The sequence below is a fragment of the Hemitrygon akajei genome, chromosome 13, assembly GCF_048418815.1.
Source record: "Hemitrygon akajei chromosome 13, sHemAka1.3, whole genome shotgun sequence".
NCBI lineage: Eukaryota > Metazoa > Chordata > Chondrichthyes > Myliobatiformes > Dasyatidae > Hemitrygon > Hemitrygon akajei.
Genome location: NC_133136.1, coordinates 11,153,958 through 11,170,672, shown reverse-complemented (window position 1 = coordinate 11,170,672; position 16,715 = coordinate 11,153,958). Strand labels below are relative to the sequence as shown.

General features: G+C 40.0%; 1 protein-coding gene across 5 annotated transcripts in view; it reads right to left on the bottom strand.

Annotated features, from left to right (window-relative positions):
* The window catches only part of wdr7 (WD repeat domain 7), a 573,837-nt gene that overhangs the window by 345,682 nt on the left and 211,440 nt on the right, over positions 1–16,715 (bottom strand). For all 5 annotated transcript variants that reach the window (XM_073064130.1, XM_073064129.1, XM_073064131.1 and 2 more), the window contains one exon: positions 13,315–13,438. In XM_073064130.1, coding sequence (XP_072920231.1) covers positions 13,315–13,438 — 124 coding nt within the window. The remainder of the gene's footprint in view (positions 1–13,314; positions 13,439–16,715) is intronic.

The window sequence follows — 16,715 nt, the reverse complement described above, 5'->3', positions numbered from 1 at the left end:
AGTTGAATCTCATTGTGCTCCTACAACTACTGGAGACTTATTGCTATGGAAACTGCAGAAGGGATTTAGATTTTGTCAAAATGGAAGTCAACGATAGTGCAGGGGGATAATGGATGATATTTTATTTTACATGTTAAATTGTTAATAAAAGGGGCATAATTTTCATAAAATAAGAATAATAATGGGACATAATCGCAATCTCAGGTTGGAGGAGCAACCTCATAGCCTGTCTAGGTAGCGCCCAACCTGATGGCATGAACATTGATTTCTCCTTCCGATAATTTTGTTTTCCTCCCGTTTCCTTTTTCGCTTATTCTCCATTCTGGCCTCTTACCTCTTCTCCTCACTGGCTATCACCTCCCCCGGTACCCCTTGTTCGTCCCTTTCTCTTGTGTATCAGATTCCTTCTACTCCTGCCCTTTACCTTTTCCACCCACCTGACTTCACCTGTCATCTACTGTCTAGTCTTCCTTCTCGTCCCTCCATCTTTTTATTCTGGCTTCTTTCCCAGTTCTGAAGAAGGAACTCAGGCTGAAACATTGACTGTTTTTTAATTTCCATAGATGCTGCCTGACCTTCCAGCATTTTGTGTGTGTTACTCTGAATTTCCAGCATCTGCAGAATCTTTAGTGCTTATAATTTTAAGATGTTTGTTGGAAAGTACAAGGGGGATATCAGAGGTAAATTTTTCTGACACAGAGTGGTGGGTGTGTTATGATCCCAGCCCCCTCCTTTGTGAGAATCGCCAGAGCCCTACTGAAGGGGGGGGTCAATGACCCAAGAGAAGAGAGAGATACGTGCGGTGTCCCTCGTTTCACGGCGAGGCAAAGCTGGCGACTGTGGTCATTGTCTCGTGGAGACACCTTTGTGAATTGGGAACTGTACTACGTGTATACCCTCAGGGCAACGTGGGTGGAGAGATGGAGAGAGATTGCATCATCCCAACCTGATTGACATGTGAGACCCCGTGAGTTCAGATAAAAGAGGGGTTGTAAAGACGGCCCCCCAGACGCACCAGAAGACACGCTAGAAATCCTGCGACAGCGTTTAATAGCGACAGCCGGTGAGGGGGTTCGTGTGCGTCTTTTCCTTGCCTGGGATTGGCGACCTCACCACGGAAGAACGGCTTAGCTACAGGGGAGGCCACAAGTGAGCGTCCATTCCCCAACGAGACTCCAACGAATCGAACTCCTAAAGGTTGGAAAAACTTGCCGGGTAACTGTTTCATTTAATCTCTATCTCTCTCTCTCTAACAAGTGCACCAACGCGACACCACAAAAGACGGCAGCTGGTGGAACTGCAGTGACCGCAAGAGACTTTCAGATATACAGCGGACAATATTTACATTACCCCTTGACAACGATAGAGTTTATTTCTTATTGATTATTACTATACCTGTGCTTTAGATTGAGTATTGACAACGTATGTTATCTGAATGTTTGTATTAACCTTACTTTGGTGCCCCTTTATAAATAAAAACGTTTGGAAATGGTACCATCAGACTTCAGTGGACCTCTCTATCTTTGCTGGTAAGTGATCCAGTTACGGGATACGTAACAGGTGTGTGTAACATTAGAGACATTTAAGAAATTCCTAGTTGGAAAAGAGGTCTAGAATACAAGAGCAAGAATGTGATGCTGAAGCTTTGTAAGGCACTGGTAAGGCCTCGCCTTGAGTACTGTGAACAGTTTTGGGCCCCTCATATTAGAAAAGATGTGCTGGCATTGGAGAGGGTCCAGAGGATGATTCCAGGAACGGAAGGGTTAGCTGTACTCACTGGAATTCGGAAGGAAGGATGAGGGGGGGATCTCATTGAACCCTTTCAAATGTTGAAAGGCCTAGACAGAGTAGATGTGAAAAGGATGTTTCCCATGGTGGGAGAGTCTTGGACAAGAGGGCACAGCCTCAGGATAGAGGGACATCCTTTCAAAACAGAGATGAGGAGACATTTCTTTAGCCAAAGGGTGGTGAATTTGTGGCCACATCCTGCTGTGGAAGCCAGGTCGTTGGGTGTATTTAAGGCAGAGATTAATAGGTCCTTCATTGCTCTTGGCATCAAAGGTTACTGACCATTGTTAATTACTGGGAGAATGTTGGGAACTGGGGTTGAGGAGGAGAAAAAAAAAGGATCAGCCACGACTGAATGGCAGAACAGACTTGATGGGCCAGATAGCCTAATTCTGCTCCTATGTCTTATGGTCTCTTATGGAAAATGGAGGGCTATGTGGGAGAGAAGGGCTACTTTGATTTTAGAGTAGATTATAAGGTCAGTACAACATTTTATTTATTTATTTAGAGATACAGCATGGAATAGGCCCATCCAGACCTTTGAGCCACATGCAATCCCCCGATTTAACCCTAGCCTAATCACGGAATGATTTACAATGACCAATTAACCTTCCCACTGGTACATTTTTGGACTGTGGGAGGAAACCAGAGCACTCAGAGGAGACCCACACAGTCCTAGGGAAAACATACAAACCCCTTCAAGGCAGTGACAGGAAGGAGCCAAGGGCCTATACTGGGCTGTAGTGTTTTAAGTATCTGCCATAAGATACATTAGGGACATGTAAGAAATTCTCAGATAGACACATGGATGAAGGAGCAACGGAGGGCTAAGTGGGAGGGAAAGGTTAGATCGATCTTAAGAGTAGGTTAAAAGGTCAGCACAACATCATGGTCCGAAGAACCCTGACTCTGCTCTATGTTGTAAGTCATATGTCTTTACGCAAGACTCTGTTTTGTGGAAAAGCACTGGCAACGCAGCTAAAAAATAACTGCGTCAAAAGATTCATTCAATGCATTTCATTAAAATCATTTTGGAATAATGGGCACATTTGTGCTCTGCATGGTAAAGAGAAGATGCAAGTATTTTTTTGATAGCAATGTTCACAATGATGCAATGTCCTGGTTATTTAGATACAGTTACCTGCAATTTAATTAACACAAAAATCTGAACAAATGCAGAGGCCTCATAAGGCATTGGTCAGACCGCACTTGGAGTATTATGAGCAATTTTGGGTTGCTTATCTAAGAAAATGTGCTAGCATTGGAGAGGACGTTCACAAGAACGATCCCAGGAATGATGGGATCAACGTCTGAGGAATGTTTGATAGTTGAAAATGGATGTTTAACAGGAGAATGAGGGAGGATCTCATAGAAACATTCAGAATGTTAAAAGGCCTGACTAGATTAGATATGGCAAAGTTATTTCCCATGTTAGGGGATTCTAGGACAAGAGGACACAAATTCAGGATTGAAGAACGTCCTTTTAGAACTGAGATGTGGAGAAATTACTTTAGTCAGACGGTGGTAAATCTGTAAAATTTGTTGCCACGAGCGGCTGTGGAGGCCAAGTCATTGGGTGTATTTAAGGCAGAAGTAGATAGATTCTTGATTAGCCAGGGCATCAAAGGGTATGGGGTAAAAGCAGGGGAGTGGAGATGACTGGAAGAATTGGATCAGCCCATGATTGAATGGCGGAGCAGACTCGATGGGCCAAATGGCCTACTTCTGCTCCTATATCCCGTGGTCTTAAAGTACTGGATTCATACTACTGGAGTTTAGAAGAATGGGAGGGGGATCTAATTGAAACCCATCCAATATTGCCTATTGAAAATTACTGAAAATGAGTGCAAATGGAGAGGGGAGTCTAGGACCAGACAGCAATGCCAATCAACCTCAGAATAGAAGGACATCCTTTTAGAACAGAGATGAAAAGGAATTTCTTTAGCTAGAGGTTGGTGGATATGTGGTGTTCATTGCCACAGACAGCATTGAGGATATATAAAGTGAGGATGATTAGTGAGGGTGACAAAGGTTATGAGAAATAGGCATGAGAATGGAGTTACTACCTTACAGTGATAGTAAACTGATTCTGATTCTGTGCAGACCAAGTTATTGGATATATTAAAAGCAAAGGTTCATAATTTCTTGCTTAGTCAGGGCATCAAATGTTAAGGGGAGAAGACAGGAGAATGAAACTGAAAGGGATAATACGCCAGCTATGATGGAATAGTGGAACAGACTCAATAGACCAAATGGCCCAATTTTGCTCCTATGTCTTATGGTCTAAAAATCTACTGGAACCATAATGTAACCCTCAGTCCGAGCTAGCTGTGGTTTATCCAAGCTATTCTAATCTGTAATGTTAACCTATAATTACATCGACGATTTTCCAAATACATTACGTCTTCAAAATAAAGAAACCACGCCAACATGGCCTCATTTTAAGATGGCGGTTAAAATTGAATTTGTGAACCTCCGCGACTTCTGGCTGATGTTTAACGAAACAAAGATAGCAGCTAAATACTTTGTTAACTACACTTTTTCTGGCAAATGATCATCGCAAGTAATAGTCTGTAACTTCCCTTTAGACTTGGATGCAATTCGATGTGGTAGAACCAAGGCAAGGCGACGGCCCTTTGCTGAGAATGTAGAAGAGCATGAAAGATCGAGCACAGACCAAACCGAAGCCACAGGGTCCAGGCACCAGACATGACTGAGCACAATGTGCTGAAGGAGATTTACAGGCGGCATCGAAATGGTAAAGTCTGGCATATCCAAGGAGAAGAACCTGTTGTTTGGATGGAGAGCTAAGATTAAAAAAGACAGGGTGTCGAGGCCTGACGTGAAGTATGGGCCAGTTCAGATTGCTGCTCAAAATGGCAGAAACCAATGTTCAAATGGAGCCGGGCCAGATTGAAAAGGTCAAAGTGTTGGTTAAGGGCAGGATGTCGGGTCCGAGGCGAGGTACATAACGATTAAGATTGCTGCTCCACGATGTTTACTCGGTTCTCTGCTGAATTATGGGACTCTTCTGCAGACTTCAGTTCAGAAACACTATTTGCTTGCAGTTACTATTTGCATGTTTTTTTTGAGTTGAGTGTTTGACACTTTTTATGGGTTATTTATTCTTTTATTTTCTTATGGGCATGATTCATTTTTTATTTTCTGCACATTGGGTGTTAGACAGCCTTTTTTCATATATATGGGGTTTGCTTTTGGGTTTCTTTGTTTCGTGGCGCCTGTTAGGAGATGAATCTCAGGGTTATATAATGCATACATACTTTGATAATAAAATGTATTTTGAATTTTTGAAATTTGGACTATCATCAGTCTACTCTAATTATTAAAGAATAGTCAATTACATTAATTTTGGCTTCCATCAGGACCGTTTCATTGAAATCGCATTGAAACCTTGCAATTACATACCACCAGGCTCAAGGACAGGGTCAGAACATTTATAAATCTATTGAGTGGTGAGATAAGATGGATTCTTGACCTCAGAGTCTACCTCATTATGACCTTTCACCTTAGAGTCTGCTGAACTACACTTTCTCTGTAACTGACACACTTTGTTCTGCATTCTCTTCTTGCTTTTCCCTTGTACTACCTCAATGTACTGATGTGATTAACTGATCTGTACCCCACACAAAGTCTTCAACTGTAACAGTAATAAACCTCTTTAAACTTACCAAGTTGAACTAACATGGGTGATAAGAGTACAATTCCAGAGATGGCACTGATCGCTCAGTATGTTGAGGCAGTGTTGCATCCAGAGCAACCTCAAAGGGTCTGTGTAAAAGTGAAATTCATGGCTAAAAACTGTCCACTGCTGGTGTTATTCTGCAAACAAAATTAGGTAACTGTGGCTGTTTAAGGCCCAGGATATCGATGAAAGATCATATCTCAGGTATCAACCATTCTCCACAATGACATCCCTACAATAGTGGGGGAGGCTAGGATCAGAACACACCCTCAGAACTTCCCTTGAGTACAGAGATAAGAAGGAATTTCTTTAGCCAGAGGGTCGTGAATTTGTGGAATTCATTAGCACAGATGGTTGTAGAGTTCAAGTTATCTGATATATTTAAAGAGGAGGTTGATTGGTTCTCGATCAGTAAGGGAATCAAAGGTTATGGGGAAAGGGCAGAAAAATAGTGTCAAGAGGATGAATAAATCATCCACGATGGAATGGCAGAACAGACTCCATGGGCCAAATAGCCTAATTTTAATGCTATGTCTCATGGTCCATCATAAATTGAGATGTGGAGCCAAATGCCACTGAAAACAAAATGTGCAGCCCCATTTTCAGTTCCACAATTGATGATACATTCTACACTCACTTGAAACAAGAGCTAAACATTATCCCGGTGTGGCCTAAAAGATAGTGATATTCAGCTCACTTAAGTGCTGGGGAAAGACCATCAACATCTCCTACTACTATTCAATAACATTACCACCATCAACTTCCTTGGAATCATCAGTGACTGAAAGTTCAACAGTACCCATTAGATAAATACAGTACTAAGGCCATAAAAGTTGATAATAATTATTATTACTGGGGCAGCGTGGTAGCATAGTGGTTAGCACAACACTTCACAGTTCAGACGACTGGGTTCAATTCCCACTGCTGCCTTTAAGGAGTTTGTACTGTCTCCTCATGACTGTGTGGGTTTCCTACAGGTGCTCTGGTTTCCCCACAGTCCAAAGATGTACCAGTTGGTAGATTAATTGGTCATTGTAAATTGTCTCGTGATTAGATTAGCGTCAAATCAGGAGTTTCTGGGCAGCACGGCTTGAAGGGCTGGAAGGCCCTACACCATGCAGTATGTCAATAAAGTCAATAAATAAACAAACAAACAAACAAACAACCTCCTGACGAAGGGTCTTGACCCGAAACATCGACAGTGCTTCTTCCTGTAGATGCTGCCTGGCCTGCTGTGTTCCACCAGCATTTTGTGTGTGTTGCTTGAATTTGCAGCATCTGCAGATTTCCTCATGTTTGCGTTTTTAAAACAACCAACAGACTCATTTAGAGAGCACTTTTCATACAGATGTTGTCTTAAATGTGTTTTACAATGAGATAAAGTGCAAATATGAAAAAAATTAAAAATAAAAATAGAAAATAAACATGTAAATAAAAGCCAAAAAGTTGTCAGTTAGAGCAAAGTTAATTAAATAGGTTTTAATCTAGTGTTTATGGGTGTCAAGTGAGTCTGCATCCTTACAGTTATGTACAGTGCCTATAAAAAGTATTCAACCCCCTTAGAAGTTTTTGTGTTTAATTGTTTTACAACACTCAATCATAGAGGATTAAATTTGGATTTTTTTTTGACACTGATCAACAGAAAAAGACTCATTCATGTCGAAGTGAAAACTGACCTCCGCAAAATTATCTAAATTAATTACAAATATAAGACACAAAATAGTTGATTGCATAAGTATTCACCCTCCTCCCCCACCCCCTCAGTACAACACGCCAAATCAGCACTGGTGCAGCCAATGCGTTTCAGAAGTCCCATAATTAGTTAAATGGAGATCTGTTTTCGGAGACCGGTGTGCAGTCAAGGTCTCTCAAATGATTGTAGTAAAAATGCACTTGTATCTGGAAGGTCCAACTGCTGCTGAATCAGTATCCTGCTAAAAACTACACCACGAAGACAAAAGAACACTCCAAGCAACTCCACGAGAAGGTTATTGAAAAGCATAGGAGATGGATACAAGATAATTTCCAAGTCACTAAATATCCCTTGGAGTACAGTTGTCAATCATCAAGAAATGAAAAAATTCTTATTGAATTTTTTGAAGAGGTTACAAGGAAAGTTGACGAGGGTAAAGCAGTGGATGTTGTCTATATGGACTTCAGTAAGGTCTTTGACAAGGTTCCGCACAGAAGGTTAGTTAGGAAGGTTCAATCATTAGATATTTATATTGAAGTAGTAAAATGGATTCAACACTGGTTGGATGGGAGATGCCAGAGAGTAGTGGTGGATAACTGTCAGGTTGGAGGCTGGTGATTAGTGGTATGCCTCAGGGATCTGTACTGGGTGCAATGTTGTTTGTCATATACATTAATGATCTGGATGATGGGGTGGAAAATTGGATTAGTAAGTATTTAGATGATACTAAGGTAGATGGCGTTGTGGAATGAAGTAGGTTTTCAAAGATTGCAGAGAGATTTAGGCCAGTTAGAAGAGTGGGCTGAATGATGGCAGATGGAGTTTAATGCTGATAAGTGTGAGGTGTTACATTTTGGTAGGAATAATCAAAATAGGACATACATGGTAAATGGCAGGGCATTGAAGAATGCAGTAGAACAGAGTGATCTAGGAATAATGGTGCATACTGAAGGTGGAATCTCATGTGGATAGGGTGGTGAAGAAAGTTTTTGGTATGCTGGCCTTTATAAATCAGAGCATTGAGTATAGGAGTTGAGATGTAACGTTAGAATTTTACAAGGCATTGGTAAGGCTGAATTTGGAGTATTGTGTACAGTTCTGGTCACCGAATTATAGGAAATATGTCAACAAAATAGAGAGTACAGAGAAGATTTACTAGAATGTTACCTGGGTTTCAGCACCTAAGTTACAGGGAAAGGTTGAACAAGTTAGGTCTTTATTCTTTGCAGCGTAGAAAGTTGAGGGGGGACTTGATAGAGGTATTTAAAATTATGAGGGGGATAGATAGAGTTGACGTGGATAGGCCTTTTCCATTGAGAGAAGGGGAGTTTCAAACAAGAGGACATGAGTTAAGAGTTAGGGGGCAAAAGTTTAAGGGTAACACGAGGGGGAATTTCTTTACTCAGAGAGTGGTAGCTGTGTGGAACGAGCTTCCAGCAGAAGTGGTAGAGGCAGGTTCGGTATTGTCATTTAAAGTAAAATTGGACAGGTATATGGACAGAAAAGGAATGGAGGGTTATGGGCTGAGTGCGGGCCAGTGAGACTAGGTGAGAGTAAGCATTCGGCACGGACTAGAAGGGCCGAGATGGCCTGTTTCCATGCTATAATTGTTATATGGTTATATAATATGGCACAGCTGTAAATTTGCCTAGAGCAGGCCACCCTCAAATACTGAGTGACCGTGCAAGAAGGGGACTAGTGAGGGAGGCCACCAAGAAACCTATGACAACTCTGGAGGAGTTACAAGCTTCGTAGCTGAGATGGGAGAGTCTGCACATGCAACTGTTGCCCGGGTGTTTCACCAATCCCAGCTTTATGGGAGACTGGCAAAGAGAAAGCCACTGTTGAGAAAAAAAAAAATCACATGAAATCTCGGCTAGAGTTTGCCAGAAGGCATGTGGAAGGCTCTGAAGTCAGCTGGAAGAAGGTTCTATGGTATGATAAAACCAAAATTAAGCATTGTGGCAATCAGACTAAACACTGTGTATCATCAAAAACACACCTTCCCTACCGTGAATCATGCTGCGGGGATGCTTCACTACTGCAGGCCCTGGAAGGCTTGTGAAGGTGGAGGGTAAAATGAATGCAGCAAAATACAGGGAAATCCTGGAGAAAAAACCTGATGTAGTCTGCAAGAGAACTGTGACTTGGGAGAAGATTTGCTCCCCAGCAAGACGATGATCCAGGTCAGTATTTAGTAGATGTACCTTTGATAGCAATTACATCCTTGAGTCTGTATGGATAGGTCTCCATCAGCTTTGCACATTTAGACACTGCAATTTTTTTCCATTCTTTACAACACTGCACAAGCTCTGTCAGTTTGCATGAGCAGCTTTGGGTCATTCCAGAATTTCCCTGTATTTTGCTGCATAAAGTCAAAACTACAGAGGAATGGCTTAAAAACAACAAAGTTCAGGTCCCGGAGTGACAAAGTCAGAGTTCAGGCCTCGATACAATTGAGAATTTGTGGCTGGACTTGAATAAGGCTGTTCACTCAACATCCCCATGCAATCTGACAGAACTTGCACAGTTTTGTAAAGAAGAATGGGAAAAAATTGCAGTGTCCAGATGTGCAAAGCTGGTAAGAGAGCTATTCATACAGACTCAAGGCTGTAATTGATGCCAAGGGTGCACCTATTAAATACTGACTTGAAGGAGGTGAATACTTATGCAATCAGTTATTTTGTGTTTTATATTCGTAACTAATTTAGATCTGTTTTCACTGACATGAATGAATCTTTTTCTGTTGATCGGTATCAAAAAAGCCAAATTAAATCCACTGTGATTCAACGTTGTAAAACAATAAAACATGAAAACTTCTGGGGGTGAGGAGTGATGAGAATACTTTTTATAGGCACTGTAGTTGAAATTTAATAGTTTTAGGCATTGAGTTCCACAATTTAGGACAGTAGTTCAAAAAAACTGACCTACCAATTAGCTTTTGGGGGAGATTGTTTAAATTTAAGAGAGCAGCAGAAGAAGACCTGAGAGCTCAAGCAGGATTACAAAACAAAAACGATTTTGTGATGTAGATATTAGCCAGTGAGTTCGGTGTAATGGAATATTCTCCACTTGACTTGATGAGTGTAACTCAAACAATACTCTTCTTTATAAAAGGTAAACTGATAGATGCCTGGAACATGCTGCCAGGGGAAGTTGTGGAAGATGATGCAATGGTAATGGTTAAGAAGCATTTAGACTGGCACAAGAACAAGCAGGGAATGGAGGGATACAGACTTTGAATAGGCAGATGTGCAGTTTCAAATGCCATCATGGTTAGTACAGATATTGTGGGCCAAAAGGCCTGCTCAGGTACTGTACTATTCTACCTTCTGTGTACTACTTGATTGCCATTAATCCACTACCTTAAACAATTATTCCTTACACTACTGTCAGGCCTTCACTATACTGCTGACCATCTTCAAGATGTAGTGCAGCAATTCTGCAAGATTTTGATGCCAATTCCAAATCATACAGAAAAATTGGAATAGACATAGAGAACAATATCATCACCATCAAGTTTCCTTCTAGGATGTCTCTTAGGTCTTAAAGAGAGAAAAAAAAATGACAGTTGTAACAGTTTAAAGGAGCTATCTTCAAGGATAATACATACTAGCTTTAACAAAATTAAATATGTCCATGCATGAATAAAAACAAAAAGGAAATCAGCATCTCAATCTTGGAATCTGCCTCCTGATTCTTCTTTACAAACCCCTCAAGGTTTGAATATTTCGGTCCTAAGATGACCACAATTGAATGCAATAGCCATGGTCTAAGAACAGTGCAGACCTTCACCATGGACAATTCAAGCACCCATTTCAGGATATATAGTTCAAATGTATTTGGACATGTACATCTTCCACAAAAGATTTCAAAAAATATACACAACAGATCTACATGTCAATTAAAATTCCACCAAGTTACGTGTCAGAAACACTGAGAACTTTGGATATATTTTAATTTTAAAAAATCTCTTTAAATACATCCTAAACATTTTCTAGCATAGATCACAAAACACTTGGGTTTCTCTTGAAGTCACTCTTCCCCAAACTCTTAACAAGAGATTTATCAAATTTGATTCACAGATCAGGTGACACAAAGCTCATGTTAAGTCCTCATTCAGTGTGCTTTCAAACAGAAGCAAGCAGAAAGAGAACTCTCCACAGTCAGCACATTATATACACAGGATCAGTGTTTCCAACTGTACCAACCCAACTGTTGGTATTGTTGCAATCTAATTTAAGGTAAAATGATCAAACCTGATACAGCTGTGTATTTGTATATCAAACTCTAAAAGTATTTCAATCCATTGTTCAAAAATTCAAAGTGAATTTACTATCAAAGTACATATACGTCACCAAATATAATCCTTGTGGGCATTCATAGTAAATACAAAGAAACACAATAGGATCAATGGATAAACGAATTTAAGATTATCAAGCAACCAATGTGCAAATACAAAAAGAAAAAACATAACAAATGTAATAAAAATAATAAATAAATCAACAATAAATATTGAGAGTCTGAGATGAAGAGTCTTTAAAAGTGAGTCCATAGGTTGTGGAATAGCTCAGTGATGGGATGAGTGAAATTGTAAAGCTAAGCCCTCTGGTTCAAGAACCTGATGGTTGAAAGGTAATAACTGCTGCTGAATGTGGTGGTGGGTGGTTTAAACCAATGATTCCCAATGTATGTTAACAGAAAACTGCACTTATTCATTTGGATTAAATGTGCCCCACCCCTAAAAGAGAGCTGCTGATGTTAAGGCCACTCATTTTAAGGAGTTGGAGCCATGTTGAGAATTTATCAGTTTTAATCATCTTAGGGCAACAGAAATATTTAAACCAATATTGCTTTACAAAGGAGGATTATGAACATATTCCAAGGGCCAGATAACTGCTGTTTTTATTGTATTCATTAGTAAGATGTGCAGTTAACAAACGCAGTATGCACTATCCTTTGGAGCAGTGGTTCCCAACCTGACAACCTTTGCTTAATGATATTAATCCAGAGCACAAAAAACATTGGGAATCCCTCCTTTAGAGAATCTCCATTTGTCAGTCTTTACTTGTGAGTGGCCTTTCATGGATTCTATTGCATTTCGTTATTTTCCTTCATTTTCTACAGGAAAATGAATCTCAAAATAGTATATGGTGACAGAAACGTACTTTGATAATAAATTTACTTTGACTTTGACTTCTTGAAATACAACAATCTCTCATTTTTAAAAAATATTTAAGACCTGTAACTAGTACAACTAACATGTAAGAATATTTGTATTTACTTTTACTATGTGAATTTTGTCACTGAATTACCTCAAAGTAATTAAAACTTTCAAAACCCCAGCAATCATTGTCACCTCTCCAACCCCTCACCAAGGCAGGAAAATGGAAACGATACACAAGGTGTTGATGAACAACTGCTCTAAACTATGACACATACAAGCTGTTTCAGAATCTATCTAGTTAGAAGAAACAGTAGGAATACTCTGATCACCTCATTATAGGAAGGATGTAGAGTGGGTGCAGAGTAGATTTAACAGGGGGATCTTAAAATGCAACGGCATAATTCCATAAATGCAGATTAATAGTTTGCCATGAACTAGATGTGCTGAAGGTCCTGTTTCTGTGCTATAGTATTCTATGATTCCATTTATCAGGATGTTGCTTGGACTAGAGAGCATGTCTTATGAGGATAGGTTGAATGATCTCAGGCTTTTCTCTTTGGAGCGAAGGAGGATGAGAAGTGACTTGATAGAGATGTACAAAATGATAAGAGGTTTAGATCGAGGGGAAAGCCAGAGACTTGTTCCCTGAGTGAAAATAGCTAATACAGGGGGAACATCATAATAAGGTGATTGGTGGAAAGTATAGGGGGATGCCAACAATAGATTTCTTTACACAGAGAGGGGTACGTGTGTGAAACGATTGCCAGAGGTGGTGGTAGTGGCACATTCTTTAGGGGCATTTAAGAGTCTCTCAGGTAGGCACATGAATGAGAGAAAAATGGAGGGCTGTGGGGAGGGAAGGGTTAGATTGAACTTAAAAGTAGGTTAAAAGATCGGTGTGGGATCATAGGCCAAGGGGCTTGTACTTTGCTGTAATGTTATATAAACCAAGAAGATACTTACGTGACATTATGTTATCAACATATTGTGGCAAGTAAGGCGCCCAGACGTCAATTGTTTCTTTTCGTCCGTCTTTCCCAATTCTGCGAAGCTCTGCTAAAAGTAAAGCTTGAGCAGCTTCTCTCACCTATTTCAGAAAAAGGAATTGAAATGTTGGAACTTTAGTATGAAATTATGGACAGAATACAGAAACTTCACATTTATAAATCATATTAAGATTAGCAGTTCAGTTAAAAGCTGAAATTTCACTGTAATGCAACCAAACAGACTCACTTCCACAAGCTCTAGGGGATGGTGATTTTTTTTTTTAAACACACTCCTTCACTAAACAAAGAATAGCTTTTCTATAAAAAAAGCATGGGGCTTTGATAACAGGTATATGATCTCAGTATCATCTATGACCCTGATCATTGTGTCAATTCCACAATTCCTATACCAGATGCTTATCAAACAACGACCACTGCAAAACTAAGTAAAGTTAAGCTATCTCAGAATGGATATTACTAAAACCATATTTGGCACAGAGGCCCATGAGGTGATATTATGATTTAACTAACAGCCTAAACAGAGTAGACAGTTTTCAGAGGTGTCCAGGGCAAAGAGAGGAGGAGCTGAAGGAAGGAATTCCTGGTCGCGGAGTTCAGTTAGTTGAAGGCAAGGACTACAGATGCGAGCAGAGAAAAGAACAAAGGATTGTCGAGCCAGAAGAAGCTACAAAGGAAGGGAAGGACAAGGCCTCAGTGATATTTGAAAACAAGAACAAACAACTTAAAACAGGACCTCTGTCAGACCAAATGCCAATGTTCATCAGCAAGTAAGCAAATGATACGTGAGCAAATTGTAATGAGAATTCATCTCCAGGCAGAGTTCTTGACGTTCAAGTGTAGGAAGACCAGCCAGAAGAATAATAGAATTGTCAACACTTGACCATAAGACATAGGAGCAGAATTAGGCCATTCAGCCCACTGATTCTGCTTCACCATTCTATCATGGCTGAATTACCGTATTATCCCTTTTTCCTACCTTCTCCCTGTAATCTTTGAAACTATCAACCTCCACATTAAATGTGCCCAGAAGCCTTCACAACCATCTGTGGCAATGAGGTAGCAACAACATGGAAAAAAGATTCTGCAATGGATGAGCTGAGATAGTAAGGCGAGATGTGTGATATTACAAATAAATTGCCTCAAAAGCAGTAAATTCACTCTTCCATGGTGAATAACAGAACGATATGAACTCTTCCAAAGAATAGCTCTCCAATAGAATACAATGTCAGTGTTCATCTTGAAGGCTGGACAATAGGAACAGCTACACCATGGATTAGGATTAATTGGGCCATCAGTTTATCAGGGCAGTTGTTTGTTTGGGACAACTTTTAAAGAACAAAAACAAATTGAGAAACTATCCATGATTCACTTTATTTAATTGAGACATTATGCCGCTTAGTTGGTACAGGAGACTGTTGTCGAGCAGTTTCTAACTATTGTCAAGCGTGCGCTTGCTTGGTCGTAAAGACACTCCATCGTGCTTAGAGAAAATAGTTTTAAAATAACATCAGTTACGTATGCTTATGCTCGTGTGCTTATCCATTTGGGCCAACAAACGCCTATTTAAAAAACAATGATTTTTATCATTTAGTTTTTCTTTATTTTGACTTAAAAATATTTTGGATGCTTGCCAAGATGCCATGAAAAGATATGACAATAGCCAAAAGAATTTCCCTAGTTGCCTGCACTGATTTTGTCCATTTACAGTCAATCAAAAGAACATGGCAGCATACACTATATGAATTCCTCCATCGATAACTTTTATGAACTAATACAGTTTTGTAGTACTGCAGTAGTATTGGTGGTATTCTAATTTGCTCTGTATTTATTTTAAATAATAATTTGTTACCCAGTTAAACAGTAGTTTTTCTTGTTTATACTTTTTTTCTTTACAATATTTTTATTCAGAAGTAAAAAAACAAGATTTACAGAGTGCAACACATAGATACATCTCAACATAAATTGTGTACATTCATATATTGTAATAAAATTGATCAAAATGTTATAGCATAACACATAAAGGTATACCACTCTGTAATCAAAAATTTAAAGATAAGTCATACATCACAAAAGAAATTAAAAAAAGTCAACCCCTTACCAACTACCAAAGAAAAAAGCTGATGGATGATAATGGATAACTAGAAAAAAAAAGACATTTGCTTAAGAAGAGAAGATAAAAATATACATAGAAGTCTGTGCACTGTTAAACTTTATAAATTGGAAAAGTAATTTAGGAAAGGTCCCCAGATATCATAAAAAGATTGCTTCAAATTTAAGACTGAGCAGTGGATCTTTTCTAAATTTAAATAAGACATAATATCATGTAGCCATTGAAGATGTGTAGGAGGGGTAGACTCCTTCCATTTAAGCAAGATTGCTCTTCTTGCTATGTTATGCCGTTGGCCCCCTCCTTTGTGAAAATCGCAAGAACTCTAGTTAAGGGGGGTCAACTGACCCAAGAGAGAGAGACGTGCGGAAGACCACGTTCTCCCAAGAAGCAGAATAAAGGTGACTTTGACTATTGTCTCATGGAGACCACGTGAAAAGTCCTCGGGCAAAGTGGGCTGGTTGAGAGAGAGAGATCGCAATACCTGCAACTTGATTGACACCTGCGATCCCGTGAAGAAGTATAAAGGAGTGTCTGAGGGGAGGACCCTCAGACGCACCCAGATGCACCAAGGAAACACACGAAGGAGAAACGCTAGAAATCCTGCGACAGCGTTTTAATAGCTACAGCCGGTGGTGGGGTTCGTGTGCGTCCTTCCCTTGCCTGGGATTGGCGACTTCACCACAGAAGACGGCCTAGCTACAGGGGAAGCCACAGATGAGAGTCCATTCCCCCAACGAGACTTCCGACTACCTCCTACAGGTTGGAAAACCTGTCGGGTAAATGCTTCATGCTCTCTGTCTTTCTAACAAAAGTGCACCAACGCGACACTTCCGCCGGCAACTAAGTGAAACTGCCGTGATCTAAAAGATTTTTAGATATCCAGCGAACGATATAAAATCTACATTACCCCTAGACGACGATCGAGCTTGTGTTTTGAATGATTATTATTACACCGGTGTTTTAGATTGAGTTTTGACGATGTATATGATCTGAATGTTTTGTATTAACCATACGTTTGTGCCCCTTTTTGAATAAAACGTTTGAAAATCGTAGCATCCGACTCAGCTGACCCATCTATCTTTGCTGGTAAGTTACCTGGTTACGGGGTTTTCGTAACAAGTGGGGGCTCGTCCGGGATTTGAAACCAAACGGGAGGGTCAGTGAATCGGGCTGTAAGTCCAAACTTAAATCTGGTTACGCAGGTAGCCAGACGGGAAACCAGCAAAGATGGATGTGGAGGAATTTAG